At 48.1% G+C, this 16035-nt stretch overlaps 7 protein-coding genes across 7 annotated transcripts; 6 read left to right on the forward strand and 1 right to left on the reverse strand.

The window, feature by feature from the left end:
* The first annotated feature begins 330 nt into the window (after positions 1-330).
* EV420DRAFT_741100 (cytidine deaminase-like protein) lies at positions 331-1563 on the forward strand. The gene is made up of 6 exons (XM_060483294.1): positions 331-464; positions 516-620; positions 674-888; positions 936-1039; positions 1095-1221; positions 1282-1563. The coding sequence occupies exons 1-5, from the start codon at positions 417-419 to the stop codon at positions 1151-1153; spliced, it is 531 nt and encodes a 176-aa protein (XP_060327447.1). The 5' UTR covers positions 331-416; the 3' UTR covers positions 1154-1221; positions 1282-1563.
* On the forward strand, positions 1564-3342 carry EV420DRAFT_741101 (uncharacterized protein). Its single transcript, XM_060483295.1, has 5 exons — positions 1564-1573; positions 1626-2081; positions 2130-2384; positions 2436-2564; positions 2615-3342. Exons 2-5 carry the CDS (start codon positions 1965-1967, stop codon positions 3137-3139), a joined length of 1026 nt encoding a protein of 341 aa, XP_060327448.1. The 5' UTR covers positions 1564-1573; positions 1626-1964; the 3' UTR covers positions 3140-3342.
* A 63-nt stretch (positions 3343-3405) lies between these two features.
* On the reverse strand, positions 3406-5121 carry EV420DRAFT_741017 (uncharacterized protein). The gene is made up of 8 exons (XM_060483293.1): positions 4919-5121; positions 4818-4860; positions 4564-4759; positions 4413-4515; positions 4205-4358; positions 4028-4145; positions 3902-3976; positions 3406-3840 (listed from the first exon to the last, which is right to left on the reverse strand). The coding sequence occupies exons 1-8, from the start codon at positions 4977-4979 to the stop codon at positions 3511-3513; spliced, it is 1080 nt and encodes a 359-aa protein (XP_060327449.1). The 5' UTR covers positions 4980-5121; the 3' UTR covers positions 3406-3510.
* A 3231-nt stretch (positions 5122-8352) lies between these two features.
* EV420DRAFT_1646498 (uncharacterized protein) lies at positions 8353-9341 on the forward strand (the record flags this gene model as incomplete). Its single annotated transcript, XM_060477924.1, has 6 exons — positions 8353-8658; positions 8725-8760; positions 8819-8948; positions 9007-9119; positions 9175-9276; positions 9330-9341. The coding sequence occupies 6 exons, from the start codon at positions 8353-8355 to the stop codon at positions 9339-9341; spliced, it is 699 nt and encodes a 232-aa protein (XP_060327450.1).
* Positions 9342-10928: 1587 nt separating this feature from the next.
* On the forward strand, positions 10929-11927 carry EV420DRAFT_741197 (uncharacterized protein). The gene is made up of 4 exons (XM_060483296.1): positions 10929-11274; positions 11327-11456; positions 11514-11626; positions 11683-11927. The coding sequence occupies exons 1-4, from the start codon at positions 11140-11142 to the stop codon at positions 11869-11871; spliced, it is 567 nt and encodes a 188-aa protein (XP_060327451.1). The 5' UTR covers positions 10929-11139; the 3' UTR covers positions 11872-11927.
* A 254-nt stretch (positions 11928-12181) lies between these two features.
* EV420DRAFT_1705247 (uncharacterized protein) lies at positions 12182-14141 on the forward strand (the record flags this gene model as incomplete). The annotated part of the gene is made up of 8 exons (XM_060479539.1): positions 12182-12859; positions 12909-12955; positions 13004-13080; positions 13131-13158; positions 13209-13215; positions 13268-13332; positions 13386-13919; positions 13979-14141. The coding sequence occupies 8 exons, from the start codon at positions 12182-12184 to the stop codon at positions 14139-14141; spliced, it is 1599 nt and encodes a 532-aa protein (XP_060327452.1).
* EV420DRAFT_741481 (uncharacterized protein) lies at positions 13801-16034 on the forward strand. Its single transcript, XM_060483298.1, has 2 exons — positions 13801-13919; positions 13979-16034. Exon 2 carries the CDS (start codon positions 14264-14266, stop codon positions 15878-15880), a length of 1617 nt encoding a protein of 538 aa, XP_060327453.1. The 5' UTR covers positions 13801-13919; positions 13979-14263; the 3' UTR covers positions 15881-16034.
* The last annotated feature ends 1 nt before the right edge of the window (position 16035 follows it).

A 16035-nucleotide genomic window follows, 5' to 3' on the forward strand; every position in this document is an offset into this window, starting at 1 on the left:
ATAGCATAAATCGACCCTCATAGTCGAAGGCAGCATCTGTCGATGCGAAGATTTGGCAGATAGGTGACATTACACAGTTCCGCACATTGAACGCCGGTGCCAGATCCGCAAGACTAACGAAAGAGCAACAGCAGCAAGAATATATTGTAGACCTGTGAATCCGGTAATTTTACCAAGAAACAAGGCTTCCCAAGGCCCCCTAGAGGTTATCAGGAAAATTTAAGCGGAAAAGAGAATATCGATGATATAATTGGAGACGGTGGCAGAAGGAAAGGATCGGAGCTTTGCGGACCGCTGCCTCCATCTCTCTTGCTCTCTAACCGCGACTACGACCACGACTCTACCCCTTGCTCCCAACCCAGTCCCGGCATCGATATTTTGCTCTCAGATCCTGCAGGAAAATATCCGTCATTGTTATGATGGACGCTATCCACGAAAATTTCATGAAGGAAGCTCTGGCGATGGTACGTCCGGTTTCCTTTGTGGTCGACGACAGTATAAACATCTTTCTACAGGCTCAAGAAGCTCTCGACGCCAGCGAGGTTCCCGTTGGCTGTGTTTTCGTTCGTGATGGAGTCATCATCGCCAAAGCCAGAAATCGGACGAACGAGCTCAGGAATGTATGTGCATTTCTTGCACTCAGATGCGGTTATCGAGGCTGCATCTTTGATAGGCCACTCGACACGCAGAACTAGAGGCCATTGACCAAATTCTCGCTGAGATGCCAGAGCTGTCACAATACCCGTTATCGAGCACGACACTCTATGTGACGGTCGAGCCTTGTATCATGTGTGGATCTGCGTTGCGGCAGTTGGGTATCAAAGAGGTCTTATACGGGTGTGCCAATGACAGATTTGGAGGGTGTGGGAGTGTCTTAGGGACGAATGAGTACGTTGTCAATTCTATTACCCAAGCGCCGCTCAATTTTGCCTTAGGACCTATCACCCCGTGCATCCGGTCTACAAAGCTATTGGTGGATACCTACGTGAGGAGGCCATTATGATTCTTCGGCGGTTCTATATAACGGAGAACACGAATGGTGCGTAGCTGCATATCCCGGAATGTCTCCTTTCGCTCATGATAATTTCATTCAGCACCTGTTCCAAAATCGAAGGCAAACCGCGTCCTCAAGACAGAAATATTGCCAGAATAATGATAACATCATGTTGAATATTTCGCAGGCCTATACCCGATTTTGTCTCCTCGACTCAAGCGGTTTAGGTAAGTCTAAAGACTTGCCTATCGTTTAGTTTGTTCGTTTCTTCTCAACTTGTTTTCTAGGGCTTGTTAAATTCCTCTTCGCTCCCGGTACTCCAACCTTCGCGTATAACGCAATATCGAACCCGTCATTCATAATGCATACAATGTATGCTGTTGTCGGTGCCGCGAATACAAGGCGTACAACATCCGAAGTTACAATTCAAACTCAACCGACGTCGACACCTTCGTCCGGTACCGACAAATTTGTTCTCCGACTTCAACGAAACAATTTTCCATAGCGACAATGGATACCCAGCCCATTAACAACCTCTCTCAGCTTCTTGAAAACCTCTCGGTTCAAGATCTTCTGATAGTAAGGCAGCCATACGTCACAGTGTTACTGAAACGATTGACTTTTCAAATAGGCTTTAAAAGAAGCGTAGACTCAAAACCAGATCCTGCAGAACGAAATTCGTACTCTGAAGACGGCAATTTCCCCCGTTGGCAGTGGTCCAACCTCCACCGCTTCGCAGTCCTCCCAAGGCACAACCAGTAACACAAATTCTGTATCAGACAATGCCTTGGGCCAAGTGTCGATCCTCGAGACGAAGGAATCCAAGAACAAACTTCAAGCGGCAGCAAGGAGATTAGTCGTTTTTGGCCACACCTGGTGGGATAAAAAGGAGATATTCGGCATTGACCAAGTTCTAGCACGGCGAGAGCTAGATGCTACTCTCGCGTTCCATCCTGGCGGTCCGGCAAATATGGAGAAAATTGTCAAGATGAAGCTTGTTCTTGAACTCTACGCCTCTCTCCCAAGCCACTATCATGTCTTTGTCGGTGGAACTATTCCGGGATCTTATTATAAGATCGAAAAAATAGTCAGGTTATCGACCTTTCTGCGTTTCTAATACTCATGGAGATTACAGATGAAGCGCGCAGCAACAGACATTCGTCCAAGTCTCATCAACCGGATTAAAGCGAACGCGGCGGAGATCTGCGACGGCGTAGTTCCTCTTGACTGCTTTGGGGGAGACCTCGATAGGCATGCCGATCCGTTATGTCGGCAGCTCGTTGGCTACGAGCCTAGCAAAGAGAACATGGCCCGCTTGTGTCCATGCCTCTATGAGCCTGGAAAGAAAGTCGGCGGGGATAGTTTATTCAGAAGTCCTGCGATTTTGAAGGTATGGCTCCAATTTTTATTGAAAACCGGGAGGTGCTGACAGGCTCGTAAGATCCTGGTCTGTATTCTCTGGGGAGCAAGCGGCCTCAGAACATCACAGTTTCAGACGAAGACAACTTATGCTGGGCTATGGTCGGTCACGGAGGTGACGCCGGCCGCCATCGCATTCGCAGCAATCACGGTAAATACAGATTAGAGCTTTGGATGTTATGACTGATACAAGCCACGCAGCTCCGCTTTCTGCTCTCCGGAGACCCCTCCTTTACCTCAGACAGAGGTGCGAAGTCCAAGATCAACTACTTCTCCGACTACGAGTTTTACGTCAGCGTTATCGAAAAGAAGCTTGCTGAAGGCTCTAAATCCATGTCGGCCACCGTTCAACTTTTTAACGAGCAAGTCTTCCCTACCTCTAGGCATGTTGTATCGGGAGTACCGACTGTAAAAGCCGGTTTAGAGGAGAACCCCGAAGAAGAGGCAATTTTGAGAGGACTGGATGAGGTTGAGGCGGAGATCTACTCGGATGAATCCGATTTTGATAGCAAGGCGCCCATTGTCACCGCTCATTCTCTCAATCTCCAGGCTGACTCTCGGGCTGTCCCCACCCTCATAACCGAGAGCGTTGGTGCGACCGCATCTGTCCCTTTGGCGCAGCCTGGCACCACCACCTCAAATGTGACGGGAGGAAAGAAGAAAATAGACCCGGATCCAGGGGTGCCGGCATGCTGCAATGCTTGTGGCCGAGGTCTTGCGGCGTGAAGTGATACGGATGGCAGAGAAGCTGTGCATCGCATCCGATAATTCCTGAGGGTCTTCAAACCAAGGAACGGGTGCTCCAAGCTGAGGGCAGCGGGTTTCCCGTGAATATGTCTTGGTTCCAAGATGCCCTTTTTCATCGAATTATTTCGTCGAGTCTTCATTTTTGTCTTGTTTCTTGGTTCCTGCGTTTTGGCGCGAGTTTCCTTCGCGTAGGCAGCGGCGGGTGCTATGTACCTTCCGGTTCATGGCATCTTCCTTCTATTGATGTATCTGTCTCGTCGGGGTATTTAGGATGAGGTGTATTTTACAACAAAAATAGTCTAAACATTCGCGGTATCCAACTTGGAACAAAATGACAAGTACGCCTAATGTCATACTATATTCATTTTGTCCTCGGTTTTGCGCATGTTTCCAAGACTGTCTTCGCAAGGTACATGCGAAGGCTCGTCAGAATTCATAGTACTCTCCCCAACGCGACTTATAGCGTCTGATGGGGCAAAGCCAGAGGAGTGCGCTGTCGTCCGCACTGCTACCCTGAAATCACTAAGTGGATACGATGTCGTAGTGATGATATGGTTGCGATTTCCTGCGTTGTCCGCTCTTGCAGCACACTCTTGCGTCGTCCGCTGAAATGTTTCGATGGCGACGTCAAGCGTGGATCGCAGGCAAACAAGAGTAATAATCAGCGTAGGGTATATTGCCTGTAGACGAATATGGTTCAACACCACGAGGAATGCGAGAAAAGAGTCATTTTGTACGAACCGTCAGCTGTGAAAGAATATCTATCACAATGTAGATGAAGTTGTTTCCGCAAACGAAAGATATGATAGCTACAAACTATCGTGTGATTGAGTTGATTTCCTACGAATTGGGGGAAATGTTACGAACCCATGTGCAGCAGTAGAAGACGCCAGACTCGATTAGAATGGGGAGTATTCCATTTTGCCTTCGGATTCTATTCATGAACCTTTCCCCTGTTACGGCACGGATGAATTTATTATGCGACCTTGACCACAACGACAGAATTTAACATGAGCTTGATAATGGATAGGACCAGCAACGTACCATGTACGATACGCGACGAGAGATGTAGCCCAGATATTCGTTATTAGAGTCGAGCCTATGAAAGCCGTCGCCCAAGCGCTCAAAGAAGGATTCTCGAAGAGGGTGATCCCCGGAGGTGCCATGGTGTATACTCGAATTAGTCCGATAGCACCGGCTGGATTTAAGGGAACGTGAGAGAAGTAGAAGCAATGAACGTCCTTACACTTACTTACGGTGCCGGTAAGGAGGGTGGCGGTTGTGAAAATGACCCACCGTTCTCGGTTCCATAATATCCAGGCTCTCCATATAACGATCCCATCCCCAATTACAATCTATAGGATGTCAGCGCTTTTCAGCGAGGAACAGGGTGTGAGATGTACGTTAATGCACTCTAGCAATATCTGCAAATATATATTTGGTGCAGAGTTGTCCTCGAAAGCTACGGGGTTGTCCGCGGCATGGTTGTGGAGAAAGGCATCAAAGTTTTGTTGAAAGCTGATCGCCATATGTGAGGTCGCTACTGTCCACATTATGGAGTTTAACACAGTCATGACGACAATCACTTTGGTTTTCTCCCTTTTGAACCTGGAGCAGGTTTATTACCAGCTACAACGATGATGCATAGGAAACCCACAGCAAGAGATACATCGACACTAGCCAGAGAGCGGTGTACATCCCTGAAAATCCAAAATTTGTTAATAGACCTTATTCGGCTAGGATTTGACGAAAACATACCATGGAGAAAGACCTCGACCCCGATAGCGATGAAGTACGCGTCTGCAATCAATAGCGGCATGTGTAAGGAGTATCAGCTGAGCGACGCGGGAGTAGAGACCATGGTAGGATTGCAGTAAGTTTAAATAGAGTTCAAAGTCAAAGCCAGGGACTGATTCATGCGAAATGCTTCTTAGTGACAAAAGCTTCAGCATGTGCACAGTGAATACAGTAGTTGGCAGCTGGAATGAACGAAACGATACTGGGTGATCCGAATTGGCCGTGAGAGCAATACCGCTGTGATGCATGACAGAAGGCATGCTACCATACAAGAGCACCTGTGCCTGACTCAAAATATCATCTACATCTATCGGTGTAGTAGCGGACCTAGACCGAGCCAGTTAGTGAACGGTAACGCGGTTAGATGCCATTTATCTCAACTGATTATCATGGAGAAGGATGGTATCTCCAGCACATGTACTACACGAAGATCAGGATACCGCCACGATTCCCGAAGCACGGGTGTCTTTATCGCCTGATCCCTCATAATCGGCTGATATGACTCAATGTCACAGCAGTAGCAGTAGATGAGATAGCGGTTGCGCAGCCTTTCTGAAAACATGAAGTACACAGCCACTGGAAGAAAGCCCTGAAAAGTGACTTGAAGACGTGAAAAATTAAATAAATATATAGGTGATTCATAGATAGAAATTGATGGCATTCGGCTTGATTTAAAGGGATATTAAGCAGGTGGGGCTGAGGAAGAGGTTGACGTTGACGAGTTCGTGGTTGGAGTCGCGTTTGAAATTTGAAGCCGTGGAAGTCCGATCAAGGCCCGAGATTTACCGTCTCCGCGGCGTTCAGCTTTTCATTCGAGCCATCATAATCTGCGCGTCTTGCTCTGGATCCTTGGGTGTCACACCCGCAAGAAAATCTTCAATCCGATACCGACGAGACAAATTCTGACCTTGCACTGCAATGGTCGAACATAAAACTTGAAATGTTTCTATCTCCAGATCCCTGACAATGCCTCCCGTTATTTTTGGAGACAAGAGGAACCAAGAAAACCATAAACGATGGCGAAGGATTCATTGGTTGCTTTTCCTACATTACGGAGTTATCCTTTCCAAGCTAGAAATCTGAACTGCGTCCTCCAGACTACTCGGGACACGTTGACGGAGGGTACGGACAATATTCTGACAGAGATAGCAGAACTAAAATAATACCGAGAGCAATATTCTTTATGTGGACTAAAATGTGGGGTTTCGTGGAGGCAACTGGGCATCAAGGAAGCTTCCAGAATGCACGAGTACGTTGTTTGACATATCATCCAGACGTTGCTCATGCTCGACATAGGATTGGCCATTCGATACGTCTCGTTTACAAGCCGCTGGCAGTAGATATACATGAGGAAGTCATTATGATCTCAATCAGTAATATAATGGAGAATAAGGACGGTGTGTAGCTAACATGATGGTCTTTTACTTCTCGCTAAACACGGTATAACGTCAACGGAGACCAACGTTCGGTTTCTAGCGCAATTTTCTTGGTTTCACACTATCTGTTGAGAAAGCACTCCTGAAGGCCTTCGAGGCGTGAAATCTGAACAGATTCGATTCTTGGCATTTGCGGTAGATCCTGACTGGCAAGGAAAAGGTATGATTTCCGGACGTTTGATGTTTGCCATTGCTTAATCTTGATGCTTTTAAAAGGTGTATCTTCAGCCCTCCGGAAGGACGGTATCTCCAGCATCGATTGTGACTACACATGCATTGCCTTCGCGAAATACACGGAGGTCAGAATGCCCGCGCTACGATTGGCGAAGTACGGTTCGGATGTTCCCCTCGAATATAGCTCATACTCACAGCAGTAGCAGTTGTTAAAATGTCGGTTGGGCAACAGTCTGTATCATCCTGAAGATATCAAACGCAGAACCACTGAAAGAAAGCCCTGAGAAGTGAACATCTCGTAGATCTGCGAAGTAATATGCTAGATATAAAATCGGTACTAGGCCTGGATGCTGTTGAAAAGGTCCCTATTAAGTGGTAGAAGTAGCCGTCGCACTAGAAAACGGTCTTAAAGAAGAGGTGACAAGGCTGGTGGCGGCGGTTGAACGTTGAACGGGCAATAGTTAGACTCGGACCGTGAAATTCCGATCAGCCCGAGACGTGCCGTGTCCAACTTTTCCTCCGAACCGTCATGTTCACTAAGCGTCTTTTCTTGCCTTGCAATTGGGTGTCGTTCCCGCAAGAAAATCGTCAAACCGATACTGATGTTATAACTTCGGACTTCGGACTGCAATATTAGTAATAGCCGAGCATTCGCGAGCCAAGATGCCTCTAGATCAGACCCTGGAACGTGGTGTACGACGAGAGCTCTCAACATTTTGAGAAGTGTTTGGTAATAAGGATTGCCGGACTTCCTTTGAAAAAATTTCGTTGAAGGAAGGCCTGATGATGGTGTGTTCCAACTTGCGTATATCCGACAGTGCAACCAATTATTTTCAGGTCGGAGAAGCTCTAGGCGCCAGCGGGGTACCCATTAGCTACTTTTCATCCGCACATTGGAGTTACCCTCTCCAGAACCTGGAACCGGAGAAACGAGCCGAGTAATGTGCGTGCTGGCTTCTATCGTTCTTGGACACGGACATCACGGCTAAACCGCATCCTCTAGGCTATTCGACTGTGACATGCGGAGATGGAAGATCTTGGCAGATACGGCAGACCCAAAACAATACCTGCTGCGCCACACGAGATTATTCTGCGCCACGACTCAATAATATATCATGCATGGGTCCGTACAGGCAACTGGACGTCAAGGGATTCTTATGATCTCTCGTTGGTATATAACGGAAAACAAGAATGGTGCGTAGTTGCACATTCAGGCTTTTCCACTTTCGCTGGACATGTTTTCGTTTCCCAGTTTCAATTCCAAAATCTAAGGCGAATCGTGTTCTCAAGACTTAAATATTGACAGAAATCTGAAGCGAAAGTCAATTGGAAAGCTCAGACTGGGTGAGCAAAGCTGAGAGCATATACTTCATGGTGAGAATAGCTTGTAAGCTTTACGCAGAGTTTGCTGAGCGGTCTTTGCAGGCATTAGATTTTCAAGATCGATCCCGAGGCTCGGACGTGGGTAACTGTTTCGACATAGTAAGGTTTACCTTGAACTTATATCCCTTCTTAGCCTGATGTTTCCTCGATCCATACTGACCAGACCGTGAAAGATCTTCGATAAATAGATGCAGCTGCAGACCGTCAGTGAATATATCGTTGGTTTCAAAGATTGCAAAGCTTGACCATATGAATTTGTTAATAGAGGGAGACGTGTGCATGCCTCGACCGGAGTTTACCCACGGCCCGCGGCTATAATGTGATCCACGACTGTCATCAGTCCTAAACGCAATACGTTGCCCATTTTATAATGCCCTTATTGTTACCTTCGACATTCAAGCAATGTCCTTGGTGCAGACGACACCTTCAGCTACGATACGCGTCGCCACCAACGAAGACCGGGAAGCAGCGATAAATGTCCTGACACGAGCTTTCCTGAACGATCATGCCATGAACTGGTGGGGCTGTGTTAAGAAACAAAACGCGGTCATCGACATCGATTCCCCAATTCCTGGAGTGCAGCGGACAATAAGGGACCTCCAGCGCTTTCAGAAGTGTTTGGTAACAGTGGTGATGTTGATAGGCGGGGTTATTACCCTCGCTGTAGTGCCGCAAAGAGACGGAGGAGAGAAAGTCGTTGGGGTAACAGTATGTCTTCAACCCGGGCAGACGCTTAACGTAACATCGGGCAAACTACTGAAGGCTGGTATATAGTCCGTGCTGAGAGGCTGGGGATTTCGAGGCCTCAAGGTATCTCACCCATGTACTGCCGACTGGAGACCAATACTCACCTCGTTCCATCGTCTAGCGCTTTGTTCTTGACTTCGTTCCCCCTGTTGAGAAAGCACTTTCGAAAGCCTTCAAGGCGCGGAATCTGGACCGGCTTGATTCTTGGTATCTGCTTGAGATCGTGGTAGACCCTGACTGGCAAGGAAAAGGTATGATTTCTGGATGTTTGATAGTTTGCCCTTGCTTAATCTTGGTGCATTGAATAAGGCGTATCTTCACTCCTCCTGAAGGACTGCTTTTCTCGTGCCAACCATAAACCCATTCATTTGGAAGCTTCAAGCTCAAAAAGTCGGGATGTATACAAGCATCTGGGTTTTGAAGTAGGGTCTTTCTTACCTGACATTCATATCAGTTATACAACATATCTTGCCATAGGTCGACGAAGAATGTCTATTTGGGAAGGGTCAAGTAGATTGCCACGGGGTGTCTGCCAAAGGTGCCGAAGCGACAGGTATCTCTGAATGGATCATGACGAAGGTATGTGCATAGAAGAGCAAGTGCCTGTCTTTGCGCCTGACTTTTGGCTGCAGTGGGAAACGTGATGTTGGCTGTACACAAAAAAGAATAATTGAAAGGACGTACGTACATATATCCTCCATGGAATCAGTTACGGTACATATCCTTCGGATTCCTTCCTGATTCACTGCTTGTTCATTGCAGTTGCGCACCCCGGGTCAGCCATCTCAGTCGTCCCCCATCACTGTTATTACAGCGTAGAAATGTATTTATTATAACAAAGGCAGTAAGGAAAACTACTATTTTGACGACTAGAAGGGTCAAACGTCCGGTCATTATGGGGACTCGAACGAGTGCGCACTGAGTGAAACAGATACATAGGCTTAGGTTAGGGTTACTCTTCTCTCCTTTACTTGCTCCAGTGTCGTTGCAGGCCAACGACGACAACAATGCCGACGGTACCGTGCCACTGTCTCGGTCGGTGAAAAATATATCCATTTCTTCCGCGAACTCTCACAGATGCGGCAATGTCGTTGACACCGCGGACACCCCGATATCATTCTGGACGAGCTGCAAGGGATGCATGGCGACGAGGATAACCCACAGTTGTCGACTGCGCCTTTATTGTCGGCTGGTAGCTCAGATATGGATGAGCCCAAAGGCGGAAGAGTACGGGCGACAGTGGCCGTCTCAAAACTACCAATCGTGTTCATCTCGGTCACTGCAGGATTCCTTTTCTTCCTTATGGTCGTCACGTATTGGCATCCAGGAACGCTGGAATGGTATTTGAGAGTTCCCGTGCCGTCCTTTGAGCAGGTACCGGTCTCGACTGGGATCAACGGCGACCTCAATTCTTCACTTATCATCTCCTACGAAAACACACCAGTTCTCCGCTCAGTACTCATGACTACCTCGTTGAATGCTACAAGGTGGCCCAGCATGACATTCCGCTTGACGATTCAATATATCATGCGTGGGTTCGTACAGAAGCAATTGGACATCCAGGGCTTCTTATGATCTCTGTCGTTGGCATATAACGGAAAACAAAAATGGCGCGTAGCTGCACATCCTGGCATTCCCCCTGTCGCTGAACATGTTTTCAGTTCCCAGTTTCAGTTCCAAAATCGAAGGCAGATCGTGTTCTCAAGACTAAAATATTGACGGAAATCTGAAGCAAAAGTCAATTAGAAAGTTCGGAAACTTGGTGAGCAAAGCTGAGAACATATACTTCATGGTCATGGCAAGAATAGCCTGTCAGGCGTTAGATTTTTAAGATCGAACCTCGGACGTGCGTAACCCTTTCGGCATAATAAGATCTGCCTTGAACTTATATCCCTTCTTAGCCTGATGTTTCCTCGATCCATACTGACAAGACCGCAAAAGATCCCCGATAAATGAATGCAGCTGCAAACTGTCAGTGAATGTATCATTGGTTTCAAAGGTTGCAAAGCTTGACCATGTGAATTTGAATTTGTTAATAGAGGAGACGCGAGCATGCCTCGACCCACGGCCCGCGGCCGCTATGATGTGATCCACGACTGTCATCAGTTCTAAACTATTTATGTTGCCATTTTATAATGCCGTTGTTGTTACCTTCGTCACTCGAGCAATGTCCTTGATGCAGACGACACCTTCAGCTACGATACGCGTCGCTACCGAAGAAGACCAGGAAGCAGCGATAAACGTTCTGACACGAGCTTTCCTGAACGATCATGCCCTTAACTGGTGCGGCTGTGTTAAGAAGCAAAACCGCGGCCACCAGCATTGATTCCCCAGTTCCCGGAGTGCAGCGAACAATAAGGAACCTCCAACACTTTCAGAAGTATTTGGTGACAGTGGCGATGTTGGTAGGTGGTGTTATTACCCTCGCGGTGGTGCCGCAAGATGATGGGGGGAGAGAAAGTCGTTGGGGTAACAGTATGTCTTCAGCCCGGGCAGACGTTTGACATGCCGTTGGGCAAGCTGCTGAAGGCTGGTGTATGGTCCGTGCTGAGGGGCTGGGGATTTCGAGGCCTCAAGGTATCTCACCCGGTCGACCGGAGATTAACACTCACTTGGTTTCGTTTTCTAGCGCATTCTTCTTGATTTCGTTCCCCCTGTTGAGAAAGCACTTTCGAAAGCCTTCAAGGCGCGGAATTTGGACCGGCTGGATTCCTGGCATCTGCTTGCAATCGCGGTAGATCCTGACTGGCAAGGAAAAGGTATGATTTCTGAAAGTTTGATTTTTTCCCTTGATAAATCCTTGACGCATTGAATAGGCGTATCTTCAGTCCTCCTAAAGGACTGTTTTTCTCGTGCCAACCACAAACCCATCCATTTAGAAGCTTCGAGCTCGAAGAGTCGGGATATATACAAGCATCTGGGCTTTGAGGTGAGGTCTTTCTTACCTGACATTCATATCAGTTATACAATATTGCCTTGCCATAGGTCGACGAAGAACTCTTATTGGGGAAGGGTCAAGTAGATTGCTGTGGACTGTCTGCCAAAGGTGCAGAAGCCATAGGTATTCCTGAATGGGTCATGACGAAGGTACGTGCACGGAAGAGTGAGTGTTTGTCTTTGCGCATGACGTTTCGTTGTAGTGGGAGACGTGATATTAGATATACACAAGAGTGAAACGATGGAGAGGAGTACGTACGTGCATATACATCAACCGTGGGATCAGTTATGCTGCGTATCCCTCCCGATGCATTGCAATTGCGTACAATGTACACCGGGTGAACTATTTCAGTCGTCCCCCATTGCTTTTATAATATTACAACGTAAAAATGTATTGGTTATAATAAGGGCAGTCAGGGTCAAAAATTCGGTCATCATGGAGACTCGAACGCGCTGAAGTGAAACGGATACATAGGGTTAGGTTAGGGTTACTTCTACTTTCCTTCTTTGTTTAGTGTCGTTGCTGGCCAACGACGACGTAGGTACCATGCCACGGTCTCGGTCGGTGAAAAATATTTCTATTTCTTCTGCGAACTCTTTCACAGATGCGGCGATGTCGCTGACACCACGGACACCCCAATATCGTTCTGGACGGACTGAAGAAGGGTCCCAGGTCGAGCCGCAAGAGGTGCATGGCGACGAGGATGATCCACAGTCGTCGACTGCACCTCTATTGTCGGCTGATAGCTCAGATATGGATGAGCCCAAAGGCGGAAGAGTACGGGCGACGGCGGCCGTCTCAAAGCTACCAATTGTGTTCCTCTCGGTCACCGCAGGATTCCTTTTCTTCCTCATGGTCGTCGCGTATTGGCATCCAGGAACGCTGGAATGGTATTTGGGAGTTCCAGTACCGTCCTTTGAGCAGGTACCGGTCTCGACTGAGACAAACGACAACCTCAATTCTTCACTCATCATCTCCTACGAAAACTACACCAGTTTTCCGCTCAGTACTCACGATTATCTCGTTGAATGTTACAAGATGCATCCCGGTGGATTTATGCCGTCTACAAAGTTTTGGGAGCCGAGTGCGGAGGGAGTGATGGATGTCGTGCACGGCAACGACAAGGATGTATGCTCGAGCACCATCACGTATATGCTGGATGGGAAGGTGGGACTGCTGGCGGATTTAGCGTTGATAGCACAGGCAGCCGCACTAGCGCGGGAGGTATGCTTTCTTCGATTTTTTTTGGGCACATATACTCACCTACCGCCAGCGGAATAGGACATTTTTCGTTGACGATACCTACTGGAATAGAGGAAGGTTTGTCTTGCGGTTCTCTACTGGTCATCCTCTCAAAACATCTTGCAGATGGATTGACCATTTTGAAGACGTCAGAGAGACGCAGCCTGGCCCAGAGCCTGGCTGTAAACCTCCACCACCACAAGGTTGGTTTGAACAGCTACCGCAAGCTTTTTGGCTTACGAGGGCCCTGTAGAATATGTTGCTTGCCCTAGACATGCAAGGTGTGCTTCGTTTTCCTTCCTTATTTGCAATATCTCATTCATACTCACAGACATTGGGTAAATATCCTTCTCACGCACAGGAAAAAGCGGTTCTTACGTAGACTTCTAGATTATCACTTCGCGAACTGCGAAGTTTCATTTCGGACACATGTATTATGAACATTATGAAGATGGGTAAGTGGTACTATGTCTCTCTTCCTGGTGAGCTAACTAATGTTTGACGTTAGATATGCACATAGCACCAACCGTCTTAAACCTATCTATGACTTCGCTGCTGGATCTCTGCGTAATACAATAATACCCAATACTGAAAATGCTCGACTCATCAACTCTGCGCGAGAAGAGGTCGCTGCTTTATCATCCACGTATCTCTCTGCGCACCTCCGGCGTGGAGATCGCAAACCTTCTTCGTATTCGTATCATGGGAGCTATGTCCCAACCAAAGACTTCGTCGACGCGCTGGACGATGCCGCTAGCAGACTGCAGCGTAGTGACCACCCTTTCCTTGTATACCTTGCATCGGATTCACCGGCGATGATGGAGGAGATGTCTAGCTTATTATCTCCCGTTTATTCGCTTTCACGGAGTGCAAATGCAGAGCTGAAAAGCCTGGTCAGCCCGGGAGAGTATTTCCAACGGGACTTTGACAAGTACGATTTGGAGACAAGAGTAAGTGCTACGCGAGGCATGATTGTGGACTTTGCATTCCTCAGTGGGGCCTGGAGTCGGGAGGGTCCTGATGCTGTTGTTTGTACAGTAAGGTGTGGCAGTCATCGCGTTTTGTTGAATGTAATCTTATTGCTGATGGACCTTCATGTAGTTCTGCGGTATGCAAATTATCTGCCGTGGCACTTGGCTGGGAGAAAGCTTTCGGACACGTCGATAACTATGGTCTTATCGATAGGCAATTGATGGGTTGGGTCGATGTTGACCAAAAGGGCCGGATTATACCAGAATGGGCGGCATTCGATTTATTCAATTAGTAGGTGGCCGCTTTTGGACCGCTTGTTGCAATTGTGGCAGAGAACCAATCTTAGCGCCATTGTCTAGACTTTGAATAAAACCATTCACGTCGTCGTCCTGTGACCCTCACCCTTTTGCCATCATGTCGTCTGCCGTTCAACGTCGTAATGTCTCTGAGGCCTATAGACATCTCGCGTCTTCGAACGATGCTCCTCTCGACTACCAACTCGTCGAAATCCGCCATGTTCTAGCCCAAGCCCTGGAATCTTTGGACGCGTTCAAGCAACAATTGGAAGTCGACGACGAAGACCTAGATATACTTATGAGGCAGCCGATTGCCCATGAGGAGGCTACACTGGGAGAAGAAGAGCACGCTGAGATTCGTGGTATACAGGAGTTCATCAAGTGCCACCGACCCATCACGTCCGCCATCCGCCGCTTTCCCGCAGAGATCATTGCCGAAATTCTCCTTCACGCTCGTCCAGGATGGCGTCAACTTGAAGAGTACCCGATTGTCCACGACACAAACTGCGGGCCTTGGAGTTACAGTCGTGTCTCCTACCTGTGGCGTGGCGTATCGCTATCCCTGCCTCAAATTTGGTCGGACCTCACCGTTGATGAGCTGACTGCGACCGAGTGTCGCACCCGGCTTAATGTTTTGAAGCTCTGGTTGAAGCGTTCGGGAAATAAAACCCTCCGGATTGTTGGCAATATCCAGGGTGAAGCCATCATACCTCAATATGAGGATATGATGCGGATGCTTGCCGCTGAGAACCATCGTTGGGATATCTTCATGTGGAACGTAGCACTGCTCAGACGTAAAAGCGCCCCTGCAGAGGGAGACGAAGCTTTTTGTCGGCAAGAGACTCTCGCAGCAGAAATTTGGGATGGCCCTGCAGACCAGGACATTCTGCGACCTAATCTCCGGATGTACTACCTTGGAGGTTCCGACGTTGATAGCGATCCTTTCCGCCTTTTACGATGCGCGCCCAACCTCGAAGCTTTATCTTTGGGCATCGAGATCCAGGACCGTTTCCTCCCGGACAACACGATGGTGTTTACGAATATCCAGCGTTTGGAGGTTGATTTCACGAGCTTCGACTTGATCCAGTACCTGACGTTGCCCTTCCTTAACGCTCTTGTTGTCACGACGTTCAGTTTTCGAGTGGTCGCCGAGTTCCTCCGTCGGTCACAATGTCCCCTGGAAACGTTGTCTATCCGCGATCCCGTCCCTCTTGACGCGCGCATGGTTCAGGTTCTTGAGGTCGTCCCTACTGTGAAGGAACTCCTCTTGTCCTGGACACAGGAGTGTACTCCTGGATCCGCCCCCCTTGACCACGAGACAATTCTTGAGAAACTTACTGTCAAAGAAGGCCGCCCTCTCCTCCTCCCTTTGTTGACCACTTTCTCGATGGACGTCGACAACGATACCGATCTCGATGCTTTGCTTGATATGCTGGAGTCGCGTTGCACTGAGATGGAGGACCAGCCGTTGACGGATGTCACTTTCACCTGCGATGACCTAGACCCTGGTCTTCCTCTGCTCCGCATGAGAGGTGGTCTTGCAGGCCTGAAGTTCCGGCACGGGTTGAAGGGTACTATCCTTAGGCATGGGGTTCACTGCGAGTTAGAATTGTCATTTTTGGACCGACGTCGAAGGTCACTGCTTAGGTGTCCGCGACGAACGGATGTAGCTGAAAACGGGAATAGCATTGGCATCAATCTGGAATCGGCTGATGACTCTGACCCCGAAGACTAGTCTTATTTTTATGGGATGCATACAGCGATACTTGCAATTGGTTGCCATGTACTAAGCAAGCTAAATCTGACTTTGATTGGTAAGTACTTATTCCTTAGTACTTGATCCATCCCTTGGTGTGGTGCCAATACATACAGTCTCTATGTTTCACGTTT

The sequence above is a fragment of the Desarmillaria tabescens genome, assembly GCF_030435595.1.
Source record: "Desarmillaria tabescens strain CCBAS 213 chromosome Unknown EV420scaffold_35, whole genome shotgun sequence".
Classification (NCBI taxonomy): domain Eukaryota; kingdom Fungi; phylum Basidiomycota; class Agaricomycetes; order Agaricales; family Physalacriaceae; genus Desarmillaria; species Desarmillaria tabescens.

Excerpts from the sequence above, each read along its gene's own strand:
- EV420DRAFT_741197 (XM_060483296.1), top strand. The coding sequence starts at position 11,140 with ATGATGGGGGGAGAGAAAGTCGTTGGGGTAACAGTATGTCTTCAGCCC. Across the intron at positions 11,275-11,326 it reads GGGGATTTCGAGGCCTCAAG|CGCATTCTTCTTGATTTCGT; the intron begins GTATCTCACCCG and ends TTCGTTTTCTAG. Across the intron at positions 11,627-11,682 it reads ACAAGCATCTGGGCTTTGAG|GTCGACGAAGAACTCTTATT; the intron begins GTGAGGTCTTTC and ends GCCTTGCCATAG.
- EV420DRAFT_741101 (XM_060483295.1), top strand. The coding sequence starts at position 1,965 with ATGGAGAAAATTGTCAAGATGAAGCTTGTTCTTGAACTCTACGCCTCT. Across the intron at positions 2,385-2,435 it reads GAAGTCCTGCGATTTTGAAG|ATCCTGGTCTGTATTCTCTG; the intron begins GTATGGCTCCAA and ends CAGGCTCGTAAG. Across the intron at positions 2,565-2,614 it reads TCGCATTCGCAGCAATCACG|CTCCGCTTTCTGCTCTCCGG; the intron begins GTAAATACAGAT and ends CAAGCCACGCAG.
- EV420DRAFT_741100 (XM_060483294.1), top strand. The coding sequence starts at position 417 with ATGATGGACGCTATCCACGAAAATTTCATGAAGGAAGCTCTGGCGATG. Across the intron at positions 621-673 it reads GGACGAACGAGCTCAGGAAT|GCCACTCGACACGCAGAACT; the intron begins GTATGTGCATTT and ends CATCTTTGATAG. Across the intron at positions 889-935 it reads AGTGTCTTAGGGACGAATGA|GACCTATCACCCCGTGCATC; the intron begins GTACGTTGTCAA and ends ATTTTGCCTTAG.
- EV420DRAFT_741017 (XM_060483293.1), bottom strand. The coding sequence starts at position 4,979 with ATGCCGCTATTGATTGCAGACGCGTACTTCATCGCTATCGGGGTCGAG. Across the intron at positions 4,760-4,817 it reads GTGTCGATGTATCTCTTGCT|GGAGAAAACCAAAGTGATTG; the intron begins GTGGGTTTCCTA and ends CAGGTTCAAAAG. Across the intron at positions 3,841-3,901 it reads ATATTCTTTCACAGCTGACG|GCAATATACCCTACGCTGAT; the intron begins GTTCGTACAAAA and ends ATTCGTCTACAG.
- EV420DRAFT_741481 (XM_060483298.1), top strand. The coding sequence starts at position 14,264 with ATGTCGTCTGCCGTTCAACGTCGTAATGTCTCTGAGGCCTATAGACAT.